Source organism: Nothoprocta perdicaria, unplaced genomic scaffold (genome assembly GCF_003342845.1).
Source record: "Nothoprocta perdicaria isolate Ctin4 unplaced genomic scaffold, notPer1 scaffold_186, whole genome shotgun sequence".
In the NCBI taxonomy this organism is placed as follows: domain Eukaryota; kingdom Metazoa; phylum Chordata; class Aves; order Tinamiformes; family Tinamidae; genus Nothoprocta; species Nothoprocta perdicaria.
In genome coordinates this window covers 1204257-1219827 of record NW_020455049.1, presented here as the reverse complement: position 1 = coordinate 1219827, position 15571 = coordinate 1204257, and the positions used below count along the sequence as shown (strand labels likewise).

Here is a 15571-nt window from a genome sequence, read left to right as displayed (position 1 = left end):
AGTAACTTTATGGAATGTTACCAAAATAACTGCAAAATTACTGCTTTTAATACTATCAGATTTTGATGCATGGCTTTAGTTGCTGTCTTGTTAGCACCGGCCGTCACCGGCTGTCAGTGCCCATGGATAGGGACGCGGAGCTTCACTGTCCTACCTCCTCTGTAGCTCCTTGATTCGCACCATCAGGTTGAGGTGGCCCTGGGAATACTGCTCAATAACATCTCGCACGTCGTAAGGCTTTCTAGCTTGCTGTGAAAACACAGAAAACAGAAACTTGTTGAGCCACAGGAACCTACCAATGAGCCATGTTCAGACAGAGTGGTCTTCAGGAGAAAATGGAAAGCTTTTTTTTTTTTAAATCTGTGTACCCAAACACAACATAAACATTTGAAATACTTCACACATTGATTGTAGAATAATGATGGTCCCTATTTAATTCCCCTTTTTTGGTACCACAGCTTTACCACATGCTCTTCAAGAGACTATCATCAGAATTGGAGGCCAAAGGAAAAAGTTTATCTTGCACTTTTCTCAAAGTTTGTGGTGATTCTAGTTTCTTGTAGAAATGAGTTTTATACTCATGGGCCACTGGCCAGGAAAGAGCTGTATTTTCCCTGCACAGATCTTTATTCTGAGTCAGCAATAAGAAGGTTCAGCTCTTAATGTAAGAAGCTAAAACCAGAGCCCAGGTTGAAGGTGTATGATTGATTTCCTTTTCCAGAAAGGCTGGTTCCACATTCAAATCTACCTGCAAATCCTGGGAAAATATTGGTGCGAGAAACAACTGTCCTATGCCTGTAATTTGCAAACTCCTGGATATAATAATAATAATAATAAAGTGTCTCTCCTTCAAAAAGAAGTATTTTATAACTGAAAGTTTAGCTAGAAGTAACAGCATTTTATGCTGGGGGTTTCAGAGTGAATGTCTCACGGCAAGTTGTACAGAATATAGTTCTGCTCACCCAACATCTAGATTTTGCATTACAGAGCCTACTTTTCAGTCACCTTGAATGGGTCATGAATGCAATTTTGCTGTATTTGATTGCATAAGCTGAGGTGTACAGGCCTATTATCAATGTGTGCATACTTAGACCTGATCAATACAAGAAATGTGGAAAGGGGAGGAAAGGGTGAAATTCTACCACACTTATTTCTGGAGCTTCACACRTGTCTTGGGAAGTTTGGCTTTGATTCACAGTCAGGTTTTCTTTCTCTCACACTTTAGCACAGTACCCTACACCTGAGGCTGCTACCTGCTTTAGAGAGGGTAGTCTGCAATTCCTCTTCGCTCCGGCTGCCATCTTCCTACAGATTATTGTTCCCAGGATTTATTCTAAGTTTCCAAAGACCTGCTCAGTTTTACACAGTTGCCATTTGGCTGTGCCCATTCCAAAAGCCATCTGAGTSCCATTTTGATAACTCAGCAAAGAGAAGGCCTGCAGCCCGAAGAGGGAGGCACCAGCATGATCTTGATAGGTGGGTTCATTTGGCCTGGGTTCATTTAAAACATTAGCTCTTCCATATAACAAGTTAGATCTCCTTTTCAAGCATGTTTGTCATGGAACGTTTGCTACACACGGCTCTTTACTTGCACAAAGTGAGAATTAAATCAATGTGATAACCCTGAAATTTGGCAATTCTGACAGAGTCAGATCTTTGAATGCTCTGATTTAAAATACATTTACTTTCATAGTCTGGATTCAACCCATTGCTGAAGACAACCCCACGTCAATCTTGCAGCCTCCTACCAGTTATTACTTGATTTAAAAATCTCTCTCCATGTATTTACTTCTTCATTGAAGTTATAATTTCATTTTGCAAGTTTTCTTTCATTCTGCTAGATACCCAAAAGCCAAATGTCAACCTTGAGCACTTCTGAAATACTCTCTAACGACAGAGCTCAACAGAAACAGAATTTCAAGTTAACCAAAGAGCACCCAGAAGAATTCACAAGAAACCTAACTGCCCATATACACTCTTGTACACACACTGAAATTGTAACTAATATCCACAGAGAAAGCAGCAGCGATGGCAAAAGCTGCAAGTCTTGTCCATGGTCTAGTACTATAAACATGGTTCTATAACAAATACCACTTCTTGGTTATGGCTGTTCAGTCAAGAGAGACAAGTCTGATGAGATCAGCCTGAAAATTCCAGGTTCCGAAAAGCAATTTAGTGAGAATAATTACACAGGGCTTCATCTTGCACTCCCCATGCTCTGATGCAGGTGTCTGATAGCAGAAGCAATAGGTTACTGCCCAGTTTTTATTTAGCAAACTGCCTATCTCTTTGAAGCATGGCAAGGCTGAAAGCCTGCAATATGCAGAATTTATGAATTAAGTTTAATTTCCAAGTAGGAAGGGATGTGTAACAGTCAGTCCGGATTATGTTGCRATAACGTCATCTTGAAAGCGGATCCTTCAAGAGGAAAAAATCATGATGTTGATGTTGACAACCAAAAGTTTGGTTAGCTTTGTAGAAGGAAAAAGCTGCAACAGTCAAGGGATGACTCCTGAAGAAACAAACGTGAACACCAACAAAAACTCTCCCTAAATTAATTCACCTCTCAGCTAATTAACCAAGTCATGGAAAATAAAATAAAGCAACAAAAAAAATCACCTTAAATGAGTTAGAACGTCCCCCTCTGCACACAAAAAGACAGTTTGCAAGAGCCCCAAAAGCCAATGACAAACATCCAATATGTGCACAGCTGCGTATTGCTCCCTAGCAGCTGCGTGCACAGACAACTCTCCAAGAGTTAGGCCGGGCAAAGGGAGATGGGAATCAACATGAGAGGAATTTCTGGGAAATGTAACCAAACAGCAGCCAAATAAAATGGGCCTAAGACCCTTTGATGCGCAGGGCACTTTCAACTGCATTGTTTGCTAGAGCTTAGGGTTGAGATTATAGACGATTACACTCCGAATTTGTGATTCATAGCCATGACAAATAGTTACATAAGATGATGAATTATAAGGCTATAAATGCAGGAGTTTCCGCTAACATTGTTACAGACTAGGCAACAGTTGCTCATGTGATAGGTGGAACCACAAGCTGTATTTTTAGTTTATAGAATATTTGTCAATATGAAGAGCTCAACACAAAATAAAAAAGAAAATCAGAAGAAAGTACTTTAACTCATCAGGAAGCCAAGGCAGTACATGGAAAGAAAAAAGCATTTCAAAATCTTTCACAATGACAATGATGGGGAAATCAGACCACATCTCTGGTCTCTAGATCTGTGTTAGATATCCTAGTTTTATCCATATGCCATAAGTCCACCCATAAGTCTTAAGAAACTTAGAAGTTTTCTTAATTGGAAGACGAATATTATTGACCCTTGAATTTATCTAATGGAAATAACCCAGTATGGGTCACTCATGGCCTCTGAATCCAGTTATAAGGTAAGCGAATTAGACTGTGCTGGAGACCCATGCTGGACTGGGACCTATTGTGGGACATTTTCTTCCCCTTCCTACGCTTTCCCTCTCAGCAGCTCTAGATGCATCTCTAAAGCAAAACAAAACAAACTTCTTTTGCTGCTGACCTTGCAACTATTTACAAGTATTTACGTCCCAGCTATTTTTAAACAGAAATAAATCAATGGACTACAGTTGAAATTACTTACAGATTAACCTTTAAGAACACATATTCTGCTTTATTTCAAGTAAAGCAGACATTGTTACGCTGACTCATAGAAGCTGTGTAGTCATTACTTGGCTCACGTTTAAACATTTTTAATTTCTTATGACTATTTACGTGCTTGCAATAGAACAAAGTAGATTTACAACATCCACGCAAGGGAAGAATAATGATAGTGGTTATCTCTTAATTATGGAGATTAAAAAAAAAAGCACCTTATGGCTAGAATTTCAAGGTGACTTTGTTCATTAACTTGTGCAGGTGCTTTGGAAAACTCTACCTTCAGTGCTCTCTGAATTTTTCAACTCGGTTATAACTCTGTGTGCAGAGATTAGGCAGAAGTATCAGGTATCTCCCTATAAATTCTCTTTGGAATATTCTGCTGACAAACAGCTGCATTATTTGCATGTAGTAGTGACCTGCAGAGTCCTCCTGCTTCATTTACATTTTTTAGTTCATTGTTATCAGTTCATATTAAGAGCTCAGGATGAATCAAAAGTGCTAAAAAGGACAAGAGACGGCCTCGCTGAGGGATTTTGTAGCTGGCCAGGAGCGCTCCTTCTGCAGAGGAGTGTAGAGCACAACTGAGAAGCCAGATTAGCACAGGGGATACCGRGCACCAACAAGGTTTAAGCACGGACTGAATAGTCCCATTCTGTTCAGTCAAATGCTTTTTCAGCTTCTATCAAGTCATCTGCCGCAGGGGAGTTTCGTTTATTTGCCAGGTGGATAATGTTGCACGGAGCGCTCAGGCATTTTCCAAGTCTGTTTTTGACAAATCCCACTTGGGAGGCAGATATATAATGTGTAGGATTCTTGTTTCGAAGTAATTTAGTTAATACCATGGCAAATATTTTATGATCCGAATTTATGAGAGCAATGATTCAGTAATTACTGCGCACCAAAGGATCACAGGCGGGTTTTAGAATGARAGTAAATTAAAGTTTAATGTAACTGGCCACATTTGGGCTGTTTTTCACAKAGCAGCCAAGGACGTATCAGAGGGGTGGAACACACCTCCTTCCAGGTAACAGCTCCCGACTACCAGACACTGAGGAGTTCTCCGAAACTGACTGCAAAAATTATTTTCAAGCAGTCTGAACACTGGGTCTTTCTCGATTTTAGTCTAATCAAAATAACAGGTGAAATTTTCCAACAGAAACTTYCTGAAAGTGTCCCATCCAAGAAAATCTTCCCTGTCATGGAAGATTGAAGCCTAAGAGGTTACAGTATGAACACATTAAACACAACTGAAAGAAATTTTTATAAGGCCAGGCAAGCTCAGCTACAGAACAGCTCACCAGTTTTAAAGACTGAAAATAGACAGCTGCTAAAGAACACAGGCAATTCTTCYAGATGCGAGTCCGAGCTGCAAAGCAGCAAGCAAGTTGCTTACATCTTCAACTGAGAAAAACGACCCTCTCCCAGACTGTTAAGCATCAGCCTCTTTTTGCTCCTAACCTCCATGCCCTTCAAATACTTCAGGGAAGAAGCACCGCTGGTCTTTTTTTTTTTGGCGTGGTGTAGAGTAATAAGCTTTCCCATCCTTAATCTACTGTGAGTACTACTGCCAAAGTACTGTTTGAAAAGAGATAGAGGCAGTTAAGCCACCCYGTTTCTTTGCATCTTCAGTTGTGCAGGCTGTTCTCCAGGGACTGCCCCTTATTATTTCATTTTAAATAATATATTTCTTATTTATATAGTCATCTGGTTTAAATCAGTCTGAAGGCTGCTGACTTTTTTTTTTAACTAAATTAATTACATTGATTTAACCACCACATTCTTAGAAAACCTGGAAGAACAAATTTTTATGCAGGCCACGCAACATAGTTAATTAGCCACTGTGAAATACTTATGGTATCGGCATCAGAACAAGGGGAATGAGACATGGGAAGCTTGGAGCAGCGATGGCTACAGCAGTGAAGGAAACTGGGGGTGAAGGAGCTCTCCTACCTATGCAGGAGGGACAAGGTCCAAAGAAACAGCAGCTTTCCAACATACTAACAAATTTTCATTCCTGTTTCTTATCAGGACTTTATTAACATCCAGGAAGAGACAGGAACAAGGATGGGGGAGTATTTTGATCTCAATCCTCCTGATGCAGCATGACAGTGACCTCAGCTCAGACAGGCGAGATGTCCGTATCATGAGAGGGGGACGAGGATAATGGAAGGYGAGAGGTGAGGTGCATTAGCACAGAATAATGTTTTAATTCAGGTGGCATTGCAGGACTTCACCTATTCCCAGTGTATCCACAGTTGACTAACCTGCCCTAAGCCACCACCCTGTTCAAGCAGGGAGAGAACAGCAGTGCAGCTCATCATTACCAAAGTGAACCGTGTTGGTCTCCTCGGAGGAGCAAGGAATCAGGGGAATAAATGAGGTGATTTCTGGGGGGTGCTTTCTATTCATAGCTCACCTGGAACTTCTTTTTTGCCACAAAATACTGCATCCTTCGGATCACCTTAATCGCAGCACGGTGGTGCTCTCGCAGCCTGCGGGGAAAAAAGGGAAGGTGAATATGGAAATAGAGCTCCTCTATCCAGGCAACACAAATACCAGCCTTCAGCTGCTTCACCAGCAAATCGATGAATTCTGTGAGCAAAACACACTGTTACTGTGACCTCCCTCATCTTCCAAGAATGAAAATCCAGAGCTTTATGTGATTTATGCTACACTCGCATACATTTCACAGCAAAAAGTGGTATCTGTYTTAGGCTCTTCTAAGAGGAAGGCAAACCTCCACTCATCTTCCCTGCCTCTCTTCTTCCCAGAAAAGCAAGATGTTAAGTTTCTCCACGTTATGGCCACGCTCACATTTTACTGATAACTTGTGTACAATATTTTTTCACTTATATTAATTATTCCAAAACAATACAGAGATCAATTTAAAGAATTTTTAGTAGTCGTCTGCTAAGCAATGCAAATGATATTGTGGTAGCTGAAGACAACACTTACACACATGCTTATAAAAATACCAAGCCAASTATATAATCCGTGCTGACGATTCATTCTACTTACTCAATTATCACAATATAATTACTTAATTAAAGAAAACCTGAGTCTTGAACCCATTCCTTCTGACAGGTTTCTCCCAACAAATGCAAGTTTTGCTTGTGCAAATGGGAGAGGGATGTCTGTCTCCTGAATGGGACAGTAAACATAGCCAGTGTGCTCCCTATCTGAGGTTCACTCCTTCCAGAGGGAAAAAAATCACTTTTTCCAAAAAAATCCCCAAACCCAACTGAAGGCACACCCCAAAATAAGCCCTGCTCATGTCATGCTTGTAAATACAGCCTCTGAAGTAGTTTCTTTTCTTTACAGAAGCTGTTCCAATTTAATACTGACAGAAAAAGATTATTTCCTCCAGATTCCCTTTAAAATTTGATCGCTTTTCAAACTAATAACATGCAGCTTTTCAGCAGAAGCCTGCAGATCACTCAGGCTGTTAGCACATTTATGTAAAACAAGCACCCCTCAGTAACGATGCACCATTCCCCGTTTCCCTAAGTTTCCATTCCCTCCATTTCTAGTGGGATTTCTATGGAAAGCCCCTTCCTTCTTGCTATCTTGCAGAATTCCCCCCCGGAGACCCTGCCCACGTCTTTACTCATGCAGGGCTGGCTGAAAGATCCCGGATCGTGTTGTGAGAATGGAAAGTTGCTCCTTTTCTCTGGGACAGCTGCCTCTTTGGACCGATTCCCAGTGAATTGAGTTAGCCTAATGCTAGATAATGGTATTCTCATTTCGTGATCCCTTAGTGCCCCATCTTGCTGCTAGGGACTAGGACAATTTCTACATAAATATAGGGAAAGCAAATGCTCCAAGTTTTAAAATTTGGCTAGAGCCAAAGGATAAATGTTGTTTAATTTGTCATTAAATACCAAAGGTGCAGAGTGCRACTTTCATGCACATATATTTTTATCCATAATGTATATAAATACAAATAAAAAAGTCCTATGACAAGTAGGAATAAATTTCAATTGCCATAAAACTGGCATTTTGTTCTGTGTCTCGTTTCCTCTAGTGCATTCTTCACAGTCCATTATTTTTTAAGTAAAATATTTCTTGTGGGGACACACGGTCACTAGCGAAGTTCACCAAATCCCTCAGTCTCTACCTAGATGAAGAGTCTCACCTATAAGCCAGACAACTGGATAATAAAGATTGTATACAATAGCAACAATCCTACACCACCAAAATGACTTTCCAATGCAGCTATGTTAAATAAACAAAAAAAGGATTTAAATGGGAGCCAAGGTTCCGATTCGCAGTTGCTGGATCTCTTTTGCAAATGGGTAACAAATTCTTCAGGGCTTAGACACTAGCAGGCAACGTTTGTTCAGTCACTTGTGACATCSCTAGCGCCACGCGTTAGACTGACTGCCTGCAACCTCGGGAACGTGGAGTCTTAATGGCTGGAAAAGACCCATAAYGGCTGGAAAAGACCTACCAGATCATCAAGTTCAACCATAAACCCTTCAACACCATGCCTGCTAGACCACGTCCCTACGCGCCCCACCTGCACGTTTCTTGCACGCTGCCAGGGATGGTGACTCCATCACTTCCCCGGGCAGCCTGTTCCAAAGCTTCACCGCTCTTTCCATGTAGAGTTTTTTCCAAATATCTAACCTGAACCTCCCTTGGTGCAACTTGAGGCCATTTCCTTTTGTCCTATTGGTAATGACTTTGGAGAAGGGACTGGTGCCCACCTCACTACAACCTCCTTTGAGGTAGTTGCAGAGGGCGATAAGGTCTCTCTTGAGCCTCGGGGCAGGAGACTACAGCACGTTTATAACCCAAAGAGCCCCCAATACATCCTCCTCCGCCGAGTGCAATTTTCACAAGTCCTTCTAAGAGCCCGGAGGGGAATCGCACGGCTGGTGAGCGCTGCTAGGAATGAGCACCGGCCTCCCTCGGAGCAGGCCGCGGCGGGCGGCCTGTCCAGGGCCGCGCTGCATCATCGAGAGCATCTCCAGCATGGCACACACCACGGGGCATCTCCAGCAAGCTTCTGCCCTCACCACCACCTTCTARAGCTGCCAACGATGCAGCGAAACAGGCAGAGGCCATAGCAACTACCCCARGGGGCGAAGGAGGGTCTAACAACCCACCGACGACACATAAACCAGCCTGGTGCTACGAGGGCTGATCTTCCCCAACCAACGGGGCATCTTAAATAAAGCACAGAAACCAATTAAAGACAAACTCAAGGAGCCACATTTCCTTACCTTACATATCTGCTATTGTGTTTTGAGAAATCAAAATCCAAATATATAAASGTACCTACATATGCTGAAGAGCAATTTTTATGATAGACCTTTCTTATTTATTCCCTATTAAAACAAACAGATTGCCATATTTAGCTGGAAAAAGGCAGGATGTTCCAGATTTAAGGCTCACACACTATCCTTAATTTATGCTATGTCATTTCACTGTTAACATGTTTTTCACAATAATACATGTAAGGCTGTAGGATGCATCAACCACCTCAACTTTGAATTCCCTGCTTTTGGTAGATCTAATCTACTCTCCCATRACGTAAATGTTGGCATTCCATAGAACATACTCCCTGACACTGTATTGTGCTAACAAATGGAAAAAAAATGGAAATATTTATTAACCTTACAATGATAGCAAGTCTTTTGTAAAGTCACTGGATGTTTGTTCACTTTCTCACTTTAGGAAGGCGTTCTACACATTCTACATATTGGTTTAGTGTTAACACGAATATTAAAGCAATGAGGCACGGGAAGGTGGTGCTAATCTCCTGTGTATAACTAACATTTCTGTTCATTTGTAGAACATTTTATTAGCAGGACTATAATATCTAGCATAGACCTCCCAATGTATATGGCCACTGATATTATCTGAGTTAAAAGGTCAGCACTGCCTATTCAGAACAGGCTTAGCGAGAATGAAAACTCAGTAGGAGAGCCACAGATTTATAATATCTTTTACAAAATGCCCATTTCTCAGGAAGCCTAACACTGATTTGAAGTCAAGCTCAGTTTTCAAACATATTTAAATTCTCTGCAGTCTTCTTAAATTTCTGACTTAAGACAGAGCTAAAATATTGAGAATGAAGGCTGCAGTCGGTTGGCCTGAAGTYTTTGGCACTAAGCGTTATTTAGACTTGAACTTTATCTTTAACACATCAGGTTTTAACAATACGCTTTGCATGTGAACTGGAATATTTTTTTTCCATTCCGGCACTGAAAACCATTCCTTGTAACAAAATCTGGTGGAAGAGAATCAGAATAACTACATTAAGCAATTTCATTAGTGCATTTAAGTCTAATGAAATCTTTCATCATTGGTTCTCCAGAGGCTTTGGGGATAGGGTTTGCTGCGGCGCAGGGTCCTGTCTGTCTTTTTGCACGTTCTGGCGTTTCCTACACGCTAAACCTGACAGGAGTCTCTTGGTTTTGGGCCACATGGAAAATGCGTCGAGCTGAAGCGCATTAGGTTATGCCCATGAGGTCTGCGTATTCATTAAAATCTGTTTATACAGCACTCTCAGGAAAATACCCACAGAGGATTCACTAAAAGCACCTTAAGGACAAGCTAGAAGAGCTGCCCAGAAGTGTCAGAAAAGCATAATGATGTTTGAGCAAACCAGTCACAAAACCTGCTTTTTATTAAATGGGCTTCAGCCAACCTTAATGTTTACAAAAATCCTCCCGTAACATTTTCAAATAGATGAATGCTTTTATTTTTAAGGGTAAACATTCTTTTCTACAGTTTTCCATCTGGTCTTACTATCCATTCACAAAAGTAAAATTAGAAATCGGTAACACCACAAATTAAATGAATTTCTCCATCCCCAAGAGCAAATAGCTCCAAGGTCTTCATCGGGTTTAAATGCTAATATGACATGATAATAGATACCATAATTTAAAAGAGGAGACTCATGAATAACAGGTAAGCTCGATTTGAAAGCTCCTTCTGTCTTAGCAGTCAAATGTTTCCTAGTAATTACAAATAAGTACTCTAATTATGAAAAAAAAAAAAAAAAAGATGTCTCCTTTAGCTCTTACTTGTGCTTGCAATTTGTTCTTGAGCAGTTAAAATTTTGTCMAACAATTGGCCAAGCCAAAGAGGACTCCCTGTGAAGCTCAAGGCTGAACCACCTTTACCTCCTCTCAGGTGAAGTTGTTAACTACACAGCACTTCTAGAAACAGCACATCATCTTCTGTATCTACAATAAAGGTCATATATACATTTTCAGGCCGAATGCTATGCTTCAGTAGTAGCAAAGAATGCATTTTGATTCCTAACCAAGCTTTGGAAGGGCCTGAAATGCAGCAGCTGCAGTGCAAGACAGACACAAATTCACTCTCGTGTTTTAAGAGCTGCTCGTCCTTTTCCTACTGCGCTGAATTATTCAGGCTCAAATCACAGGAGCTTTTATTCAGCTCTTCACTCAGCATCAYGCCGAGTCAGAAGGCAGTCACTCCTTTACACGGGTTCAAGGCCAAGCAATTTGAAAGCAACTACTCACAAATGAGATCACAGATAAGAAAATAATAATGCGGGGCATTCCCTTACAGACAGCGCCTGAAAGCTTAAACCTTTTCTAGGGACATTGAAGGCTGCGGTTCATTGCTTGAGGAAAACCAGAAATGTTATTATTTTGTTGCGCCTGGCCAAAAACATGCTTTAAAGTTAAAATTTTATTTATTTATTGCAGTCTGTCCTTCCTAGCACTGACGGAGAGACGCTAGGCTCAACTCACTGATGCTAGGAAGAAGCAAACATACTGTGCATGCTACTTGTGCTATAGKTGACCTTCTACACTTAAAAATAAACTCTGAATATTCAACTGATTTGCATTACACTGCTTAGGCTCAATGAGGCATTGATCCTTTAAAGATGTTTGCACTTGGCCCGGGGAGCTGCAAGAGCGCTCCAAACTCCCGTCTTAACCTCGGCTTAAATTATATTGCCAAAATACGTCCCATCCACTACGCGCATACAACGACGTCCAAGACCAAGCCTGAGATGTAATGACATCCAAACTACAATGGAGGCTTATTAAGAAGTTTCAGTTACTAGTTTCCACTTTGTGCAATGCTTTAATATGCTAACTTGAAATACGCTCTACCCCATGCCTAATTAGCACTGGTCATGGAACAGAATCACTGCTTACACTATCACTGCTAAAGTTTGAGCTAACCTCTTGCTTCGAGACCAAAGAACTAAGCTTTTGTGAGATCAAGACTGAAGCAGTCTGGAGGGGATTCCTGGATGATGACAAAACAGCACATTGCTGCTTAACCTTCTTTAACAAGGGCTTCAGGCAGGACCTCCTGCAGTTTTTCCTCATCTCAGTAACACCTTTAATTTTCAACAACAGCAAACACGTAGACAAAAGGTCTTTTCTCTCTACATGAAACAGACTAGAGAGGTCAGATTCAGGCATAGTCCTTGCAGATTCATGCCATTTTACCAGGGCAAAGTGGCTAAATGGAGAGAGTTGGGAACAAATGGAAGTCGTCACACATTTCTGACTGACCAAACCAACCTGCCTGTCGTAGTAAGACACGTTACAGCAGGATAGATATTTGAAAGGAAGAGGATGATGACCCAAATGGGCAGATTTATCTTACCAGAATTAGTGATAATCCAAAATATTGATTAGAAATCTTCAACCATTTCCCCATGCATGCCTACTATGGCAAAGACAGGCATATTTTCCTTTCATTTAATAAAAGAGAAGGGTGTGATTGCTGTGAAGCTGTTTACTTTGCACTATACATTCTGAACTCATACTGTGTAATGATTACATGCTAAGAGAAATCAGTACTAGTTTAAAAAATCCCCACAGAAATTAACACACACACAAAAAAATACGAGCCCAAATTCTATGCTGATTTACCCTATGAAACACCAGAAGCCAGAGGGCCCGCGGGGACCGTTAGGTCATCGAAATTTTTGGCCTGCCATCTCTGTAGGGGCTCTGGATGTAACTTAGGCACAATGATATAAGTGTCTGCCTACAGCTGCACTTTTTAGTGGGTGTAGCCTCCAAAAAGAAAGCGAGGGAAGACTATAAACACAAGGGTGTTGCTCCAGTTTGTGCAAGCTGCAGTGAAAAGGGCCTGGAAAACCTTGACTGGATAGCCCCGGGGCAAGGGGGCTTCCTTCCCCTTTTCAATGCCATCACCTGCAGAAAGAAGAAGGTACCAACGTAGATCACAACTGTAATTTTTGAAACTGGAAGCATTTGCAAAGGTTTGTTGTTTTACAGTGGTGGAGAAACACATGGGATTTCGACTTGCGGAGAACAGCCTTTTCCTATAAATCACGGAGAGTAACCCGAAACCTTGAAGCAGCACAGGGGCTCACATTTATGGATTTAAAACAGATGAAGAGCAAGCTTGCTCTTAACCCTTTCTCCRTAATTCCTCCCGAGTACAAAATGCCCACGAATTTGCCTGCACGGAGCACAAATTAACGTGGCAGATACCAAGATTACTGCAATTCTGCAAACACCTCAAACTTCCCTCTCTTCCGCCAGCTTCCCTAGGGAGACGAGTAGAAAGTTGTCCCAAAGCAGAGTGAAACAGTTAGAGCATGAGCCGCTCTGTGGACTGCTCTTTCATCAGCTTCTATTTAAGCAGTTTATCTTGTTAAGATTAGGATCTCTCTTACAGAGAAAGGCCTGGCAAACACAGGCCTCTGGTGTTGAATGTCGGGCTATATTTCTCTGGGAAAGGGGTAACTAGCAGCCTGTCGTCTCACCATAAGGTTATAAGCCACTTAATCAGGCAACAGGAGAACTAATACCAACACATTAGCAATAATTTCTCCTTGGAAATTTGTAGCAGCATGACGACGACACAAAGAGGGTTTACTTATCGTCTTGTAAGGCCCCCAACCATTTACCTATCATTTCAGCTTTTCACTGGCCCTCTCATGGTTCATTTGATGAAGAATAAACACAGAACAGCTTGTTCAAACTTGAATCCTAAGCAGCAGCCTTGTCTTTTTTCTTTTTTTTTCCCCTGCTATGTGAAAGAATGGTCTGGAATATCAATACTGCCAAGGGGCATTAGTCTAAACCCTGTGCGGGTCAGGCTTCCAGCACTTGCAGGAACTTGCTCACATACGTGACGCAGCAATGCAATTAAAAGCAGTAGCAGTCTAGGACTAAAATCAAGTTTGATTGTGCATCATGTTAAACCTCTGCCCTAGTGTAACATCATCAAGGAAATCCAATGCAACCAACTGCTGCCTGAAAGGACAAGTGGGAAGATAAGGTCAAGTTTACTGCAACACCACTCATCTGCTCACCCACTGTTTGCCAGTGGTAGCCCTGCCTTGTGTTAAATGAGCGCTGCTTTCCAATTAAAATCTTGCCTTCAAACTCAGGAGTCTCCTTCTTTGGAAGTCTTCCAAACCCACCTGGATGCCGCCCTGTGCCCCGTGCTCTGGGTGTCCCTGCTGGAGCAGGAGGGATGGACCAGATGATCCCTAGAGGTCCCTTCCAACCTCAACCATCCTGTGAATCCAACCTCTGCCCCTGTAGCAGCCCCTCTTCAGCCAAGKGGTACTTCTGCCCATGCCTGTCAATAAACAGGCAGGTTGGAGCATGTTTCTGTGCTTTCCTGGCACCCCAGAGGAAAACCATCCCCATGGGGGCAAAGCCAGGCACCACTTTCTTCTTCAACCAAAGAGGATGTTATTTGAACGTATTAGAAAAATGCAATGTGAAAATGAGCTCTATCAGTCTGAGCCACTGAGTATCTGGCAGAAGTAGTCAACCATGACTGAAGTTTTGTGCTACATTAATCAGACAAACTATAAAAAAATTAAGCTCTTCTGAGATAGCTTGCTAAAACTGTCCATTCCTTTCAAGTGCAATTAAAGAAATTTGTGAGGGGGGGAGAAAAAAAGAGCCTAAGAGAAAATTTGTTATTAGCAACATTTGAGATGTCAAATATTCCCGTGCTAACGTATCTCAAGGAGCACAGAAGTTAAAATAATTTTTTGGAGGCCGGTCCAAGCCAAAGACTTACTTTTTAATAAAGTCACATTTCAGGGGCAAAATAAAGTTCAGACCACCAACCGCTTCATCTTGCTGCTTCTGTTGCTACCATATTTTAAAGCCACAGTCCAGTACTAGGTGTAATGATCCTTCCTCCACTTTACTCCTGCAGATGCTCAGACCCAGATCTCATCTTTGTCTCTCGAAAGCCCAAGACTGCATTTGTATACAGACATCTGTAGTGAATCCCCAGTGGGATTTCCAAAACCATCTATCAACCCAGCTAATTAGGTTGGGAGGGACAGTTTTGAAAGTCTCACGAGGTGCCTAAATATTTGTGACAACCTGACCTGCTCCACACTATGCCAGATGTACAAATCACACAAGCACGAAGGAACAGACACTCTGCAGCTAGAAAAACACTAAAAAATACACACTGTATCACATTTCCTGAATTACGTGAAAAATAACTGGCTAGATTAGCCATTTTTATGCATATCCTGTGCAAAAGTTCCTGTCTGAATATCAAAGGTTGCTGCTGAGCCCACTCTGAGCGCCTTATTAAGGTCCAGGGGAGAACGTGCACCCAAACYGACACACTTGCTTACTGCACTGGGGGATCCAAAGAAACCTGCAAAATTTGTACACACAAGAAAACTTCTGAGACAGCAATATAGATGATATAGTGAGCAGAACTCCAGATACACCCTCACGAACTGGGTGCATATTTTTTTTGTGTGTGTGGAAAATTTGGCCTGAAACATCCAAGTTTGCCTCTCCAATCTCATACTTTCAGAATATGCTGTGTTATTACTATTGCAAAAAGACAGGGGAAATTTTACGAGCTGATATGCTGGAGACAGAAACTGGCTGGGACTGACTCCTCTGGTATGTGAACTCCATTTCTTTGTGTGGCTTCAAAGCACAAGTTCACA

At 41.7% G+C, this 15571-nt stretch overlaps 1 protein-coding gene across 3 annotated transcripts in view; it reads right to left on the bottom strand.

The window, feature by feature from the left end:
- KCNQ1 (potassium voltage-gated channel subfamily Q member 1) overlaps positions 1–15571 on the bottom strand; it is a 265151-nt gene that overhangs the window by 79878 nt on the left and 169702 nt on the right. For all 3 annotated transcript variants that reach the window (XR_003248977.1, XM_026036799.1, XM_026036800.1), the window contains exons 13-14: positions 6062–6137; positions 155–249 (exon numbers count right to left, since the gene is read on the bottom strand). Coding sequence is in view for 2 of the 3 variants with exons in the window: in XM_026036799.1 (XP_025892584.1) it covers positions 155–249; positions 6062–6137 (171 nt within the window). In the remaining variant the exon portion in view is untranslated. The remainder of the gene's footprint in view (positions 1–154; positions 250–6061; positions 6138–15571) is intronic.